At 47.5% G+C, this 17,085-nt stretch overlaps 1 protein-coding gene across 1 annotated transcript; it reads left to right on the top strand.

Moving 5' to 3' along the window:
* The first annotated feature begins 19 nt into the window (after window positions 1-19).
* On the top strand, window positions 20-16,604 carry FAF2 (Fas associated factor family member 2). Its single transcript, XM_082063836.1, has 11 exons — window positions 20-734; window positions 7,999-8,067; window positions 8,503-8,637; window positions 9,345-9,421; window positions 10,579-10,717; window positions 12,112-12,197; window positions 12,279-12,370; window positions 13,761-13,938; window positions 14,835-15,006; window positions 15,231-15,374; window positions 15,833-16,604. The coding sequence occupies exons 1-11, from the start codon at window positions 474-476 to the stop codon at window positions 16,013-16,015; spliced, it is 1,536 nt and encodes a 511-aa protein (XP_081919962.1). The 5' UTR covers window positions 20-473; the 3' UTR covers window positions 16,016-16,604.
* The last annotated feature ends 481 nt before the right edge of the window (window positions 16,605-17,085 follow it).

Genomic DNA, 17,085 nt, shown 5'->3' with positions numbered 1-17,085 from the left:
TTCCCCGATCGGTGCGCGGGCGGCGGGCCGGGCGCGGCCCCACCGCGGGCATGCGGGACCGGGGCTGCTCGGCCGCCTCACTCCAGGCTCGCAGGCCCGCGGTCCCGGGGCACCGTCCCCACCCACGCGCGCACTCGTAGCTCTCCGGGGCGGGAGCGGGCGCCCTCCCCGCCCCCAGCCACCATCTTGGCTGGCGCCGCTTCCGCCGCCATCTTGGGTGGAGCCGCCGCCGGTGGCCGGGCGAGCCGGCGGGGCGGGAGGGGGCCGGGCAGGACCCACCCGGTGGCGGACAGGCCGCCCGGGGACACGCGGCCCAACCGGCTCCCGAGGGACTCCATGGCTTCCCCCCCGCTCTCCCAGCCAAAGGCAGCCCCCTCCCCTGGCCAGCTCCGGAAACGCCCGAGCGGCTTTCGGCACACTTCGGAACTCTTCGTGCGCCCGTCGGGAACACCCGAGAGCGCCGCGAGCCGTTAATGAGAGTCAGGCACTTCCGGAGAGGCCCGAGAACACTTCGGCTTTCTCCGAAACGTGCTCGAGCATTTCCGGTCGCGGTCCATAAACGGCCGTTGGCTTCGTTGGGGCGCCTCGCGCCGTGGAGCTGGGGCGGAAGTGCGGGCGGGAGACGTCAGTTCCGGAGAGTGACGGAGCGGCGGGTCAGAGGCGGCAGCAAAATGGCGGCGCCTGAGGAGCGGGAGCTGACGGCGGAGCAGACCGAGAAGCTGCTGCAGTTTCAGGTGCCGCGTCGGGGAGGCCCGTGCCGGCCGGCGGGAGCGGTGGAGGCGGCGCGCGGGCACGGAACGGGCTGGGCTGGTCCGTCGCGCTGGCGCTCGGGCCCTGCCGGCCTGGGCCGGTCCGGGGAGCGCGGGGCTCCCTGAGAGCTGGGACAGGCCTCGCCTGGAGCGGGCTTGGCGGGGCGGGGTGTCGGGCCGGGCCTGAGTAGGGGCCGAGAGGAGAGAGGCCCGTGCTCCTGGCTCTTGTAGGGGCGAGGGAAGCGCCTGTGCGGGGCTGGGGCTCCCTGGGCTGGGGCCTCGCTGAGGGGCCGGTCACTGTTGTGTGTGCTCCAAGCACTCCATTAGGAATGGTGTTTGTCATCACTAATTGGGGAGACAGGAAGTGACTGCTAAATGAACCTCATTACCTCTGTACAGGGTACAAACTCCTCGGTAAGTCCCGGCCATTTTAATTAGCCGGAAAAAAAAATTCCTCTGTTGTCGCTAGTGATGAATGGGAGAGCCTTTCCTGGTGTTGTGGGAGGGTTAACCAGTGGGTTTCTATGGAATGTGTTTTTTCAGAAAATTGTTTCTAACCCTCAGTGTTTAGTAATGCCTGTTGGGGGGAGGCCACTGGGGACTGTAGTGATCTAATCTCTCTGCAGCATAACATGGGCTGGGTCGCTTAACCTCTGTTTTGCCAGGGTCTTGGGGCTGTGCAGTAACTGAATTATGAAAAAAACAAAAACAACTGTAGATGTGACTTACTGTGGAGAAAACAGTGCTGTGGAGTTGAAATACTTAGGGCTGCTGATTGAGAAGTAATTAATTGTGCTGGCTGATGAAAACTGTCTTCAGGTGTCTTGGGTTTGTTTCTGAATTGTAGGGTGTCATATGGTGTTCCTTGGATTGCAGAGTTGTTTTACAAATACAATATTACTTTCAAGAGTGGTTTGTCTGATTTTGTTGCTTCATGTTCATCTCTCTAAGATTGTGCTTTGCATTTTTTGGTGTGATATAACTGTAGAACGATAGGGCTTAAAGGGACTTCAGAGGCATCCAGCACTGCCTTCTACAGCTGGGATAACAGCAGGTGTTCCTCATTGTTCCAGACAGATACTTGCCAAGCCTTCATCTCTGAGCCAGGAGGATTCAACAATCCCTGAAGTAATTAATGTCCTGCAGTGTTTCTCCATGACTATAACTATGAGGAAACTTTTTTTACAGGTATCACCTCTAAATCTTTACTGCAGATTAGGCTGGTTGGGCAATCTTAACTTACAGACAAAGGAGGCAGAGCAATGTTAACAATTGCTTTCCCAGTGCTACAATTTCCGTGGTAAGTATGTGAGGTTTAAGCCATTGCCTTATGCTGCACGTATATCTGTGCACAAGCTGTCCTCTGGCTCCCATTCTCCCATTGTAGTACTTATTAATCTACAGAATCTGGACAGATAGGACCAGCTGCACTCATCAGTGTCCCTGTTGCTATTTCCAAAACCCTGTGGGCAGCTGTGAAACTAAAGAATTGTGTTTTCTAATGCTACCTAGTGTTGCTATGAGCAGCAGGCTGGGGGCTGGAGGGGTCAGAAGTTCAGGGATTCAGGTTTTAGTCCAGATGCCCGTTGAGCCCTCGTTTGAAGTAGAGGGAAATGCTCCTTAGACTATAAAGAAGAGAATATTTTCAGTTAGGAAACAGTTACTGTCCAGAGCTCAATGTGCGATCTGTAGTCTGGGAGACTTTGATACCAGGATCTTCTCATTCTTCTGTCCCCTGGGATGTACGAGATTAGCTGTTCACCAGGGCTGGGCTGCTGACAGACCTCACTGGTGAGTCCTTCTTCTTTGGTGCCTTGCACCTGGCTGAAAGAAGCTCAGGTGTGCAGTCCTGCTTGTTCCTTTGAAATGAAACTTAATCTGTCTAAATCAGTCCACCTGGAAAACCCCTTTTTTTTTTTTTTTTGTTTCCTTTAGCTCAGGCTTGTCAAACTAATTTTTCACTGGGGGCCACATCAGCTTTGTGGTTGCCTTCAAAGGGCTAAATGTAATTTTAGGACTGTATAAATGTAACTACTCCTTTGGAGGCAACCACAGTGCTGACGTGGCCCCCAGTGAAAATGAGTTTGACACCCTTGCTTTAGCTGGCCTCTGTTAAATAGCGTTTGCTGTTTGGAAAGGATGGCTAAATCTCATTCAAATCATTTGTACATTGCTGTTGTTGCAAAACACTGCTCCAATTAGCTTGTAAACATTTCAAGGATTCCTGCTGTCTTTGCAGGGAATGCTTAAATGTTTTCAAATGTAGCTTTACACTTTAGTTGTGAAGGACCATCATAAGTGATTTGCACAGTACTCTGGTGCAAGGCATTGTGCTTCCACGAAAGGTGCCATGCAGTGTGAATGAGGCAGGAGAACCAGCTGGGAAAGAAGGGAATGGGGATAACAAAGATGAGGTGAACAAGAGCAGAAGGCCCCTGGTAGTGTCACAGTGAACAGGAGAGCCAGAAGGAAGGCACTGAGCTGTAGAGTGCTCTTCAGCCAGCAAACAGCTGCTCTGGGTGAAGATGTTGTTGCCCTTCACTGTTTATCCTATTTCTACTGGAAATTGCTCCTTCCAAGGTAGAGAGGTGAGTGCCTGCCGTGCTGTTTGCGGCCCAGCTGTCGGGGTTACAGTTTTAATACATGCTTTGCATTAATTCCAATGCTGTTTGCTTTATGTGTTTTGGTAGCACTCCTATAAACAGCTCTGCTGGCAGAACAGTAGAAGTCACAGCTCTGTTTCTACTGACAGAGCTGGAACAGTAGAGTTGTCTGCAACCCTGCTGTGGCAGGTTAATGGAAGAAAAAAATAGTACCAATATGGAGAGGTAATTGGGCTAAACTTGAAATAAAAGCCACAAAGCACTCTTGCGTGCTTTCAGCCTCCCATTTGCTGCTGAAACATTGGCTAATGTAAATGAATAAAAGCATCTAAATTTTTCATCTGTCAAGACTTGGCTGTCTTGACATCTGTAGAGAGAAACTTGATGTGAGCAGCTTAAGAAAGCTGTGGAGATACTGTTCCATTTGGGAGATGGAAGAAACAGCAAAGCAGCTTTTGTAGGATCTTGTTATTGATCTATGCCCATTTACTTGGGCTGATGTCTAACGTAGTTATAATATGCTGATGTGGAGTAATGGAGTGTTATTTGCCAAGGAAGAAGTTAGCACTTATGATAACATTTTGAATTTCAACTAGGGAAAACAAAATGCTCAGGACTGAAAACATCTCTCGTTTAAAGAGGGTGGAGGAAACAAGAAACCCCAGGTACCCTTCCTTGCTCAGTGTATTGTGTATTGATCAAAACCCTCCTGAAGGCATTTGCTGTAATATGCAAAGAGAAGCTCTTGGTGAAGACTTTTTTTTTTTTTTTTTTTTTTTGCTGCTTGAAGTCAGATGTTATTTATCCTTGGAAACATAATTCCCTGGAATTTGGTGGTGGGTTGGGAATAAGAGCAGTGCCAATTACAGTCTTGTGGCTTTGCATCTCTTACACTGTGTTGCAACATACGAGTGTATCTGCAGAGGGAACAATTAATAAGTCCAGTTTACAGCCTTTTTCTACCCTGGGTTTTTCTTTCTGTCTTTGAAGTGTGGAATTGCACTTTTTGCTACTTCAGTATTGAGAAGATTTTAGCATCCTGAGCAGTCTCAAAGGTGAGAGATGCAAATAATTCTATCCAACAGCAGTTTTGGTGTGCACAGTACTCTGCTTTGAGTGGTGCTTTAGAAGGCAATGTTGAATTTTCTTGGCTTTCATAGCACTGAATATTTTGTTTTCTAAATATTATCTACTGTCTTGAGTGTGGATCTACATTCATGTGAAGGTTTGAGGGTGCTAATTTAATAGGATTAATTTTATTTTTGACTAAAGCTTATCTGTTATTATGTTTGTGTAAGATGTATGCTCTCTGAGGTGGTTTATGATAGACTGCAGTCAGTAGGAAACTAGTATTAATAGTTAGTGACTGGTTTGAAGATGGTGTTTCTTCTCTTAGCCTTAATGATGCCAGGAACATGTTTATTTGTCTGGTGTGTGAATAACCCAGTTTGCAGAATAGTTGTGAGATTCAGCAGAAATACTACAGCTGGTGCAGCAGAATGTGATGTTTCAGGTTTCTCATCTGTTTATGTGACTAAGGTGGAACAGTAGCTGTAGAAGGTGCTGAAATAACAGTAGAAATGGTCATTGGGAGCAATAATGAACAGTTTTGGTGTTTAGCAGCAAATCTTGTCTGAACTGACAGCTGAGCTGCCTTCCTGTGGTTCTCACACCGAGTGAAGTTGTTCTGAACCCCTGCATGGCTTCCCGACCGTCCTGGAACTGCAGCGTGTCTACCATGGAGCAGGTCAAAGTAACATACAGAAAGGTGTCCAGTTTCAAAAGCTGCCTTTATGAGGCAATTTATTTTTCCTGCCACGTTAATTGTGCAGCTTCATTGATCAGAAGAGTGGTGTGAGCGCTCAGCACGGTGCTGCTGGGGTGGTTTTGTCACTTCTGTTCCCTGTTGGGAGTAACTGTATTAAAATGCTAAGGAAAAAAAAGTAGATTGACCTCCACGGAGAAGTGCTGCCATAGAAGACTTGGAGATGTGACCAGCAGCATGGCTGTTGCAGGAACAGCAGTTGGGAAGGGCGATGTTGGCCAGCCCTTGGTCTGTCTCTATGGGGCTGGGTAGGTCTTGCAAATGCTGCAGTGATTCAGTGCTCATTAAATGCCTGACGATAGTTCTGTATGCCTGTTTGGTGCTGCTTTCTGACCTAAAACTGCTCAAGCATTTTGCATAATTCAAAAAAGAGGGAATGTTCAGTTGTGAAGCGCTGTTATTAGTGCTGAGCCATAATCCAGACATTTAGAGACAAAGGTGTGAATGAGTTTGAGTCTCGTAAATTTTGCAAACATGGGCAGAATTTCCAGGGTGTTAAGGAATGATGATCAGAAGACTTTCAAAGCTTTGGAATATGCAAATCGTAACTCCATTTTAAAATCAAATAATTGAGTAAATTGCATGTGCCTTTTAAGATGTCCTTCTAAAAGGACAATGAAGGGCCTTCTGTTGGAGTAAAGTCAGAATACAAAACCTAAATTTTACTCAGTGAAGCACATCTTTAAAGAAAGATAGTTAAATTAAAACATGATGGTGAAGCTGAGTGATGAACAGAGGTGTTCTGGCAGCAACAGCCAAGTTCACTGAGCTTCATGTCTTCTATGAAATTCACTTCTGCAGTGCTGTCTTGCAAGGCTTGCTGCAGACTTACTATTTAATAAATATTTGTACACCGCTGGGTAGTGACTTGAAGTGCTTTTTTTTCTGAGCAACTGTAATCACATAGTTAATGTCAGCAATGCTGCGAACACTCTGGTTCTGTACAGTAGAGTGAAGATGAGAAAGCAGCAATCTGTGGAGGCATCATGAGAAAGAAGCCAAGAAATGCTCAAAACTTTGAACTGAGCTCAGAGATTGAATGGGGTGTTTGTCCACAGTGTGACTTGGGTGGAAATAGCATGTGGAATGTATGAATGGGGGCAGGGAAGGGCAGAGATTCACAGTCCTTCTCCAGTAAAAATAAAATCCATGCATTCCTAAATGGTCAGCTTGTTGAGATGGCCTCAGGGTCTTTTAAATGAAGTGGGAAATGGAGAGGTGAGCAGCAGAATGAAAAAGGATTGGTAGAAACGGATTGAATCGCAAGGTGTAGTAGAAACCATGCGCAGGGATTTGTGTCAAGTCACTGCTCTGTTTGCAATCATCATCAGCTGCGACCTGCAGAAGAGCTGCACCCTGTAGGACAGACACGGGGAGCAGGAGTTCCCTGCCCTTGGCCAAACTCCTGCGCTGCCGAGATCTCCTCAGGCGCTGGGGGAAGCGTGTGTGGAAGCAGCAGGTAGGGGACCGGGCTGTCGCGTGGTTCAGCTCACAGAACCTCTGCAGGTCAGCAGGATCCGCCTGTCACCGTGTGTAGCAGCAGGTGGGAAGGATTCCTGTGTCCCTTCTTGGCTGAGGAGGTGTTGGGAGAGAAATCCACCAGGTAAGAGCAGGAGGCATTAAGAATCTGTGGAGTTCTCTTGTCAAGAATGACCTTGGTGGAGAAATTGCTGTATTTCAAGAGTCTCCTTATCACTAGTACATTTTATGTTGAATTTGTTACACTGCTTGTGACAGTTATTGTCATTGTTTCTGCCATCTTGTATCCAAGCTAAATAATTGTTTCTGAAGGTATAACTGTTTTTTGGCTTTCTGTTGCCCAGTTATTTAAAAAAAAAAAAAAAAAAAATTAGTATTTTTTTTTTCTTTTTTAAAGTAGTTTCCTTCAAAATTGCCGGAATTGTTAATGGTGTCACCTGGATGGTCTCTCACTGGCTGATTCAAAGGATGGTTGTTAAAAGGGTCGCAGCAGCACATTTGTGGCTTTATGCTTTTGTATGAAAGAGTGTGCTTTGTCTCTGAGGCGTGATACTCAGCCCCAAAATATCTGTTCAAACACCTGATGGTAAGTGGCATGGGGAAAGATGTGTTTGTGGTGCAGTGACAGGGCTGGTCAGCAAAGATTTGTCTCCAAGAGGTGCTGACATGGCTTCCAGTTATAACAAATACTGTTTGATCTCTTGTGGAGAAGTTCTGATTGGCGTCGGGTTAAAATACACCTACCCAAACATTGACTCGGGAGCTTGGTGGCTGTGAGGTCTGCCAGTGTGTTTGGACTGTGTTTTCTGTTTCAGGTCCTGTCTGAGTAGGACTGGATTTTTTTTTTTACTGCGGAATCCCCTGTGATGCTGGCAAACGCTACCTTCATTAGTGCGCAATCGTTTTGGTTTTAGTCTGTTTATGCTTGCAGTGGGTGAAGTAATGGTCATCTTGGGTTTTCAGAAGGGCATTACCTGTCTTTTAAGGCGATGCTTTGAGGTGACATTTGAGGGCATCTGCCTAGCATGTCCTTCCGGAGTGAAGGTTGTGGGTGATATTACGTTAGGCTCTTGTCTGGGCTTGGTGCAGTTTTAGTAATAGCCCTTGGGTGCTGCAGAGAGTTGGCTGATGCTGGAAGGGTGCAAAGGCCTGTTTGAGGCCTCCTTTGTGTTTGTGAATTTGGGTTGACACAGGTTGCTCCACTCTTAAACTGAGAGCAGAGCACTTAAAAAAAAGTGTTGTGGTAACATGTTGTACTAACTCCTGACTGTGCTCATGTGTTGCAGAGAACAGTAAAAACACAGCACTTCCCTGGCACTCATCTGCTTTTATCTTCCTTTAGGACTTGACTGGCATAGAGTCCATGGACCAATGTCGTCACACACTGGAGCAGCACAACTGGAACATAGAGGTACCCCTGCAAATAAGATTCATAGTAGTTTCCAAGTACCTGGATTAAACAGAGTAACTCTGTGGGGAGCGCTGGGGCTACCAGTGAGAATTTGTCAACTGCAGAATTTACCACTAGCAGTAGCTCTCTATAACAGTGTCTTGATCCATCTGGAGAGCTGGCGTCAGGAGTGCACAGCGGAGTTGTTGTGGCTGTGAACAATCACTTAAGGAACACATTGTGTGACTTCCCATAGTGTGTGTGCACAGGCTGCCAGGAGAAGGCTTTCCATACAGCCAAGCGTATTGGGGGTTATGGGCTGTAATGAGTTGTTTCCCCAGTGCTTTGGGGGCTGGGGAGAAATAATACCTACTGTTGATGTCCAAAGTATAGAAAAGATATTTTCTGCCATCCTTAAATGTCTGAAACCTCCCTTTGTTCTTCCTTGTTTCAAAGGCAGCTGTACAGGACCGACTGAATGAGCAAGAGGGTGTCCCAAGTGTCTTTAATCCTCCTCCATCGCGGCCATTGCAGGTCAATACAGCCGACCACAGGATCTACAGCTACGTTGTCTCAAGGCCACAGCCAAGGGCAAGTTATCTTATAGTGGATTTTGTTCTGCTTCTTGGGTGACTATTTGCGAACAACAACTTGCAAGCAGGGAAAGGAATTGTTTTCTTTGTATGTTGTTATCTCCTTTCTAAATATTTTATCTTCTGAAAACAAAATGTAGAGCTATTCCTCCAGCCTCCATTACTACTGTAGATATATTTTCTCCATGGGATAATTCACAGTGTGAGACAACCTTATTTTTGTCATAGAATGTGTTGCTGAGGAATAGTAGAGCTTTTTTATAAGCTCAGTTGGAATAAAGGACTGTCCCTTCCTTATGGCAGAGGGATATTTTTTTCTTTTTAGACAACACACCCCCCCAAAAAAGGATGTTAACTTAAATACGGTGTCAATTACTTGCATTAATACTTCACAAACAAATTTGCATGAGGACCTGTAAGACTCAATGCTGTTAATCCTTTTGTACAGTTAAGAAAATTAGCACAGAGCAAAAGCATTGCTGCTTGAATAGTTACTGCCAGTTTTCAGACATGTCACGTTGAATTCTGAATGAACTGTCAGTCACTTAAACTTGATGTATTGTGTCCAAAGCCATGAAATATTGCTGAGCTCTTTTGCCGTGGTTAGAGCACCAGTATTCCCGTATGTGTGCAGTGCTGGTGAATACACTGCTTCAGCAGGCCTGTTCTGTGGGTAGAGTCTGTTCTAATTCTTTGTAATTGCAGGGCCTACTAGGATGGGGTTACTACTTCATAATGCTTCCATTCCGATTTACCTATTACACATTACTTGATATATTTAGGTAAGTACTTTTTTGTGAAGACTCATGTATTGACTGCATCAGGGCACGCTCTAGCTTAGATTGACCTGGACCTCTGTCACTTGGATCTTTAGCTTTAATGGCAGATTTTCCATTTATTTGCTCAGCTGGCTTTACCTTCTACAAGTAGCCTTGTAGAATTCCTACACTGTTTAGTAAGAAATAAGTCTTATTTCACAGGAAATGAGCATCTTGCAGCTCTGTAAATGAAATATTTAATTGGAATTCTCACTCCATGCAGCTTTACAGTTTGAGTGCCACACAAAGTGGGCACAACACAGTGTCCAAGTGTCCAGTATCCTTGGACAAACAACTTGATCAGAATTGTGTCCCGTTGGGCTGAACTGCAGGTTAACCTGCCCTAATCCCTGTGAGTTACTTGACAAAATGCAAACTCTTTGGGTTTTGCTTTTTGCCCTTTAGTGTCTCTTGCCTCTTTTCCCTTTACTGCTCTGAAGGGGTTTGATCATCTTGCCTCCTTACAGCATTAATAGAGAGAAAAGGGGATGTTGAAAGGTAGTAAATACGCAGCAGTCCTGCCATCTGCATTGTTTTGGAAGTTCACCCATTGTATTACTTTTTTTCCCTTTAAGGCTTTTCTGAAGTTCAGTTCTATACATCAATAGAACTTAAACAATATTGGTATCTGCCTTGCAGCTAAGCTTTTTCAGCCTCAGAGGAATGGCTGTTTCTTCATTGGACTCCTAGTGTAATGTTCTCTTTTTGCAGCTCTTTGCATTCTGGAGTTGTTAGTCTTAGAATAACAGAAATGCAGTTTTCAAAATTATTTGGACAAAACTGTGTGGCTTTTAATGTTCTGACTTTGACTAAATTCCTCAAACCTCCTACTGTTGGTGTGGCTTATGCCTGATACACCAGAGGATGTTGAAACTGTTAATCACAGAGAATTCAGATACTTGCTGATGCCTGGCATGAGATAATATTTGACTGGTGGGTTTCTGTGGCAGTGATATCTGTCTGGGGCAGGCGGCAGTTTAGGTTGCGATTATAAATGTTCAAGGGTCTCAGCTGTGACTTTTTTCCGCCTTCTGAATGCCAGGGACTTTTTGTGGATAAGAAAACCTGTTCTTCAGAAAGTCAGTAAGCTGAATTTCCAGTGTCCTTTGCTTCCTTCCTAGGTTTGCTCTGCGTTTTATACGCCCTGATCCTCGTAGTCGTGTCACTGACCCAGTGGGTGACATTATTTCGTTTATTCATATGTTCGAGGGAAAATATGGGAGGATACACCCTGTCTTCTACCAGGGAACTTACAGCCAGGTCAGTGTCACATGTTGGTGATCCTGGAGTGATGGAGAGTTGGAATTTTGCCTGATGGTATCAGGGCCTACATAGCAAAACCACTTTTCTTTTCAAAGCTCAGCATATGTTCCCAAACTCTGTAACCGGGTAATGGAGAGCTAGTGAACAAGTGTATTTGAAAACCAATATCTGCCAGGCTTGATGACGTGCCAAGCCTGCAAAGTTGGAAAGCAAAGCTGCTCTGACTGTTCCTCGCCTGTCTGTATGGCTCTGTAGCCAACAGCGATTCTTTGTAATCCTGCCTTTGTTTTTATAAACTGGTGTGGCATGCCAGAGTCTGTCCTTCTGCTCAGCAAATTGGGATTGACTGCCTGGGCTTGTTTTATAACGCAACCCCAGAACTTGGTGTGGGACCTCAAAATTGAGAGAGGGAGCCCCTGAAGAAATTATGGGAGGTGAGAGTTCCACATGTTAGATCTGGGCTGGTGGTGCTCTGTAAAAGAGGGACCTTCTGATAGGAAGCTTCTTCTGCAGCTTCTCTCAGCCTAGCCAAGGGCAGGGCCTCCTGCAGCACGTCCCAGCAGACAGTTGGATCAATGCTGCTGCCCGAGTGCCAGAGAAGAATGTGCAGTCTGTATCTGCTCCGCAGCAATGGAGCTCACCGCCTCCACAGCTCCTCCAGGCCCCTCTGTCTTGCCTGGAATCCAAACTTAAATAACCACGGAATGGTTAGGCTACTGGTGCCAGTAGAACAGGGAGCCTATTGTGCGCTTATCCTGCGGTCTTGTTAAGAAATGTTCTTGGGTGGGTGGAATCCAGAGACTCTAGATGCAAGTAGTTGTTTTGTTTGGGGATTTTTTTTGTTGATTTGGGCTTTCTGTTTGTTTTTTGGTGGGTTGTTTTTTTTTTTTTTTGGGGGGGGGGGCGGGGGCAGGGCTGGGTTTGGGTGGGGAGGGTGGTAGCATTATTGAGTTGTCTTTTTGTAGTGTTTTCATTTGGTGTGGTCTGAAGGTTGTGTCCTGTAGAGGCTGGAGTGGAAAGCTCAGCCCGGGCTGCTCTGGGTCTGAGGGGTGAAGGAAGGTTCTTTGCTGCCATTTGGGTCTGCTAGGGGTGTCTGGGGGGGGTGTCGATCCACACAGTTGCCTCCCGGGCTTCATGCTGGGTTCACTGTTCTCCAAAGCCGCATCCTGAAAAGAGTGTTGAACAAACACCACTGTAGTCTCTTAAATGAGGATTTAGTCAGAAAATCTGACAGGTTTATCCTCCAGTGCTGCTTCATTAAAACCATGCTAGGAGCAGAATAGTGGCCCTGGGTGAACGTTGCTGAGCTGTGTCACATGAGTCTTGTGCGTGGTGCTTTCCCCTTGCCTCTAGAGACCCTGTAACTTTACCTCCTCTGCTTTTATGCTAAGGCACTGAATGATGCCAAGCGGGAGCTGCGCTTCCTGTTGGTTTATCTTCATGGAGATGACCACCAAGACACAGATGAATTCTGCCGGTAGGTAGGAGAGTTTTCCAAATAGGTACCTATGTGCTTTAAATGCAGCTTCATTCACATGATCTTTTCTCTGTCCCCTAGAAATACACTGTGCGTACCTGAGGTGATCACCCTCATAAACACTAGAATGCTCTTCTGGGCCTGTTCAACCAATAAACCAGAGGGATACAGAGGTGAGTGTATCCCTCCTAGCCTTTACTGTCTCTGGAACAAACAAAATGCTTTTTGACAAATTTATGTGTTTGGAACGTGCTGGTGGTTTTTGTGCAGGCAGATAAGATTTCAGGGTTGCATGGGGAAATAACATGCTTGTTTTCATGTGATATCTCAGATGGCCTGTTTGGGTGCCAGGGAAATACCTTCTGTTTGTAACTTGCACTGTTCCATATGTGTCTGGGAAGTCCTAGTTAGGTGTCTTTGCTGTGGGCATTCAAGCTGCTTTCAGTGCATTGTTCGTGGGAGTTGGGGGGTGTGTGCGGGGAACTAAACTGAGTGCAGAAACAGGTATCTGGCTGTGCCCTTAACACTAGTTTGTATTATGCCTGAGGCTGGGAGTAACCTGTTATGGGCATTCTTTCCCTTTCCGAGACGGTAATCTTCATTCCACACACAGTCTCTCCTCCTTGAAAGTCCACATCGAGGTCCTTTTAAGTACTGTCTTTCTGGAGCTGTTGATACCTGGCCTACCAGCATTTTGTAGGGTTTTGCTGCAAATGGAGGCTTTTCTCAAAGTTCTGTTCATGCTTCCTGTGTCTCTTCTGAGCCTTCTTGTTTCATGGCAGGAGAGGGGAGGAGTTCCAGTACTAAATCTGGGTCGTTCCTGGCTTCATAGTTCAGCTATTGGCTATCAACACCCTGAAAGAATGGCTTTCTAAGGAGACTTTGTTTTACTTATTGCTGTTTCATTGCTGCAATGCTTTGGAGTCACAGCCTAGAAAGCAGAGCTGGAAAGGGATCGTGGCCTTTCATTTAATCCACAGGGTGCTCTGATTTAGTCTGGAAGGCTCCATTGTTAATGATGGCTCCAAGTTGTGTGGCATGGAGGTGGTCAGCAGCCGTAGGTGAATAGTAATTTAAAAGCCCCTAATCTGCTTCATTGTCTGCCTCTGGCACAACCAACCTCATTTTGTCCTGAAATGTCCAGGATAACGCTCTGCCATCTTCCCTATAACAGCATCTTCCAAAGCCTGGCCATCCTTAATATTAGGAAGTGTTTCCCTGTGCTTCACCTGTGCTTCTCTTTCTGTAGTTTAAACCTGGGGCTTTTCGTCCCATTCTGAATGGACACTCAGAGCAATTTACTTCCTGCTTAAATTCAAGAACCTTTCTGGTTACTTGAAAGCTTTGTCCTTTCCTCCTCAGTCTCTATGCTCCAAACCACTTTGTTCCTTTGTTAATTTATAGAGTTTAGTTTGACAAAATGGAGCCTGAGACCTTTTCTGCATTGGAAGAGACAGTGGCTGTGGAAGCTGCTTTCCTAGGCCCTTGGTGATGGAAAGTGTGCAGTCCCCCTTGCTGACCTTTCTGCATGAGGCAGTTGTGATGTTTGTGCCTGTTTCCCAGTCTCCCAGGCTCTGCGAGAGAACACGTACCCATTCCTGGCTGTGATTATGCTGAAGGATCGCAGAATGACGGTAGTTGGCCGGCTAGAAGGCCTCATCCAGGCTGATGACCTCATTAATCAACTGATGTTCATTATGGATGCTAACCAGACATACCTGGTGTCTGAACGCCTGGAAAGGTATGAATGGACGTGAGCTGCAGTAAGGCAGCCCTTATGGAGGCAGGTTCTGCTCTGCCCCCTTCCTTCCTCCAGACACCCTGTGTAGGCAGGTGGGTCAGCATCTCCCCCTCTGTAACACAGCCTGTGGGCTCCTCTTCTCAGCGGGATCACCAGTCCATAAATTCAGGCTGCTGTATGGTCAGGGAGCTGGATGGGTTGCCCATACAGGCCTGCTACTAAAAGGTGGGTGTGAGTGCTCTACGGTTTACCGCAGTTGCACCCCTGTAGTGTCCTGGAGCTTTGCAGGTAAAGCTTGGACAGCAGCAAGTGGGAGCAAAGGCACTGCAGGCAGAGCTGGTGTCTGCAGCCCATCGGTAGGCAAGTGTTGCTGCCTGGGCTGACTGTCCTGAATTCTGACAGTGTTGCTGTTAGTGCCTCGGGAGCACAAGCTCCAGTCCCTGGTAGCTCTGTATGGACTCACAGGCTGTGTCCAAAGTAGAACACCAACTTCTGGTCTTCTGCCTATCCCCCCTCTGCCCCACAGACTCTGTGGGGGACCCAGTAAAACATTTTGATGCCGCTGGTTTCTGAAATGCATAAGGAATTACCTGAAGGAGATGAGCAGTGCCCACTTGACTGTTCAGTTTCACGTGCTCTCTGTCAAGCTGCAGTGGGTGATGAGTCTTTTGTGTTCAGTTCATTTCCACTCAGCCTAGGGAAACAGTTTGTGTTCTGGGGATTGTGGAGACCTGGCTTGCCTTTTAGGAGCCTGTGGTACCCTAAATGAGGTGTTACCTGATGTGTGTGCTCCTGTGAGTTTGAGGCTGTACCTGCACCCTCAGGTCTGCTGTCAGCCTCCTGTGCCTTCACTTTAGGGCCTGCTAGTCCTGACCGCTCCCTGCTTATGTTTGCAGGGAAGAGAGGAACCAAACCCAAGTCCTGAGGCAGCAGCAGGATGAAGCATATCTGGCATCCTTGCGTGCAGACCAGGAAAAGGAGCGCAAAAAGAAGGAGGAACGGGAGAGGAAGAAGAAGAAAGAGGAGGAAGTGGAGCAGCAAAAACTAGCAGAGGAGAGGCGGCGACAGGTGAGAGCAAACTGACTGCTAGAGGGGCTGCTGTGCCCTGTTGGATGCTCAGGCTGTGTGGGAGCAGTGCCTGCAGTAGAGTTGTCTTGTCAGGTTGGAACTGCTTGTCTTGTTCAGGGCTTGAGTGTCCTCCAAGCCTCCCTGAAGCCGCTGTGCTGCAAGGGACAAGCATAAAGGTCATTTCAGTGCCTGCCCATTGCTCCTGCTCCCTCCTTGCCTTGCAGACGCTGCAGGAGGAGAAGGAGCGGAAATCCGAATGCCTTCCTCCTGAACCACATCCTGATGACCCAGAGAGCGTTAAGATCATTTTCAAGCTGCCTAACGATTCCAGAGTGGAGCGGCGATTCCACTTCACACAGTCATTGACGGTGAGCTTGGGGCGGAGCTGATGTGCTTCCCAGTGTAAAGGAGGGTCAAGAGATTCTCCAGGTGGCTCAGCAAAGCTTTGGCTCCATTGGACTTTGCCAAGTGGTGACCTTTGCCGAGATCCTTAGCAAGCAGCGCTGTTCCTGGGTAAGGAGAAGTGTGTATTGGGACCTGGTCCCACCAGCTTATAAGAGGGAGATTAGAGGAAAAAAACTTCTTCTCCTGAAAAGCTGAGACTCTTGTTGCTGCCTGTTAAGTAATGGTGTAGGAAGAGCCAGAAACAGTGTCTGGACTATGAAGGTGACAAATCCTGTTTCATGCATGCCAAGAAAACACCTTGTGTCTACAGCGCAGTGATGGTGTGAATTTGGTGAACTTCTCCCCTGTGAGATGCCGGGGGTGTGATCTGGCTGTGTCATTGCTCCCCCAGCTGGCAGTTCTTTCTGTGCTTCTTTCCCAGGTGATCCATGACTTCTTGTTCTCCTTGAAAGAAAGCCCGGAGAAGTTCCAGATTGAGGCCAACTTCCCCCGCCGCGTCCTGCCCTGCCTCCCTACAGAGGAGTGGCCCAACCCCCCCACGCTGCAGGAGGCCGGACTCAGCCACACGGAAGTCCTCTTTGTGCAGGACCTCACGGACGATTGACACTTTTCCAGAAGATACAAAATGGAAAGAGAAGTTCATATTATTATTATAATACAATATTTTTTTTAAAAAGACTGCATACAAACGAGGGATCAGAGACCACATCGCCTGTGCCAGCTGTGCTGTGTGTGTGCACTGGCGAGAGGAAGTGTGTGCACGTCCTTGCACCCCCGTGTACACAGCCATCCCCTACACTGGGATGGCAGAGAGGGAGGGGACCTGGTGTTGCCCCTCCGCCCTCCTGGGGGAGGAGCAGGAATGGCAGCTCTTGGTAATTATTGCTTTTATTGACAACAATAATAATAAAACCCCAACAACCTGACAACTGGTGAAGATTTGATACTCTGCTGCTCCTGACAGCCAGAAGACCTGAACGGGGTGGGGGGGAAGGGCTGGACAGAATCTTTTCAGCTTCCCTCTGTGTATAAATACCTTTCTTTTAATATTTCTCTTGCTTTGTAATGACCAAAGGAGAATGGGGTTGACTATAGTATTAACTTTTTGATAAAGAGCTGGTTCGATTCTTACCCATGTGGGGTCTTGCCCAGGGTTCTTAGCCTGCGTAGTGTAATAAACTCTGCCTCTAGCATGTCTGTGCTGATGCTTTCTGCCTGTGCCCCGGCTGAGCTGTGGCTCCACAGTAAGTCACTGCTCACAGCCCTGTGGGTACAATTAACTCCTGGTAATTTGGGGTGAGACAGAGTGTGCACTGTGGTGGGAGGCAGTGCTGGGCTGGTGCTGCGCTGCCTGCCTGGGGCAGGGACTGTGGGAGTGGGGGGAATTGCCTTTCCTTTGGTTAAAGGGCTGAATCAACCCTCCCTCAGCAAGGTAGAGATGGAAGAAAAACCACTGTGCTAGGTGCAGGGTGGAGGAGGGTGGGTGTGAGCTGTTGTTCCCCCAGGGCCTTGCTCATGGTTGTTGCGTGGTGCTGTCACCTCCTGCCCAAAGGGAAGTGGCAGGAGCCTGTTTCTGCCCTACCTGTTAGTTGCTTATTTTGGACACATAACCATCCACACTTGCCTGCACAAAGCACAGTGGGGAGCCTTCTTCCATCCCCACCATTCCTCTAG

Source organism: Streptopelia decaocto (genome assembly GCF_964273445.1).
Source record: "Streptopelia decaocto genome assembly, chromosome: 12".
Taxonomy (NCBI): Eukaryota; Metazoa; Chordata; class Aves; order Columbiformes; family Columbidae; genus Streptopelia; species Streptopelia decaocto.
This window is presented reverse-complemented; position numbering and strand designations above follow the sequence as displayed.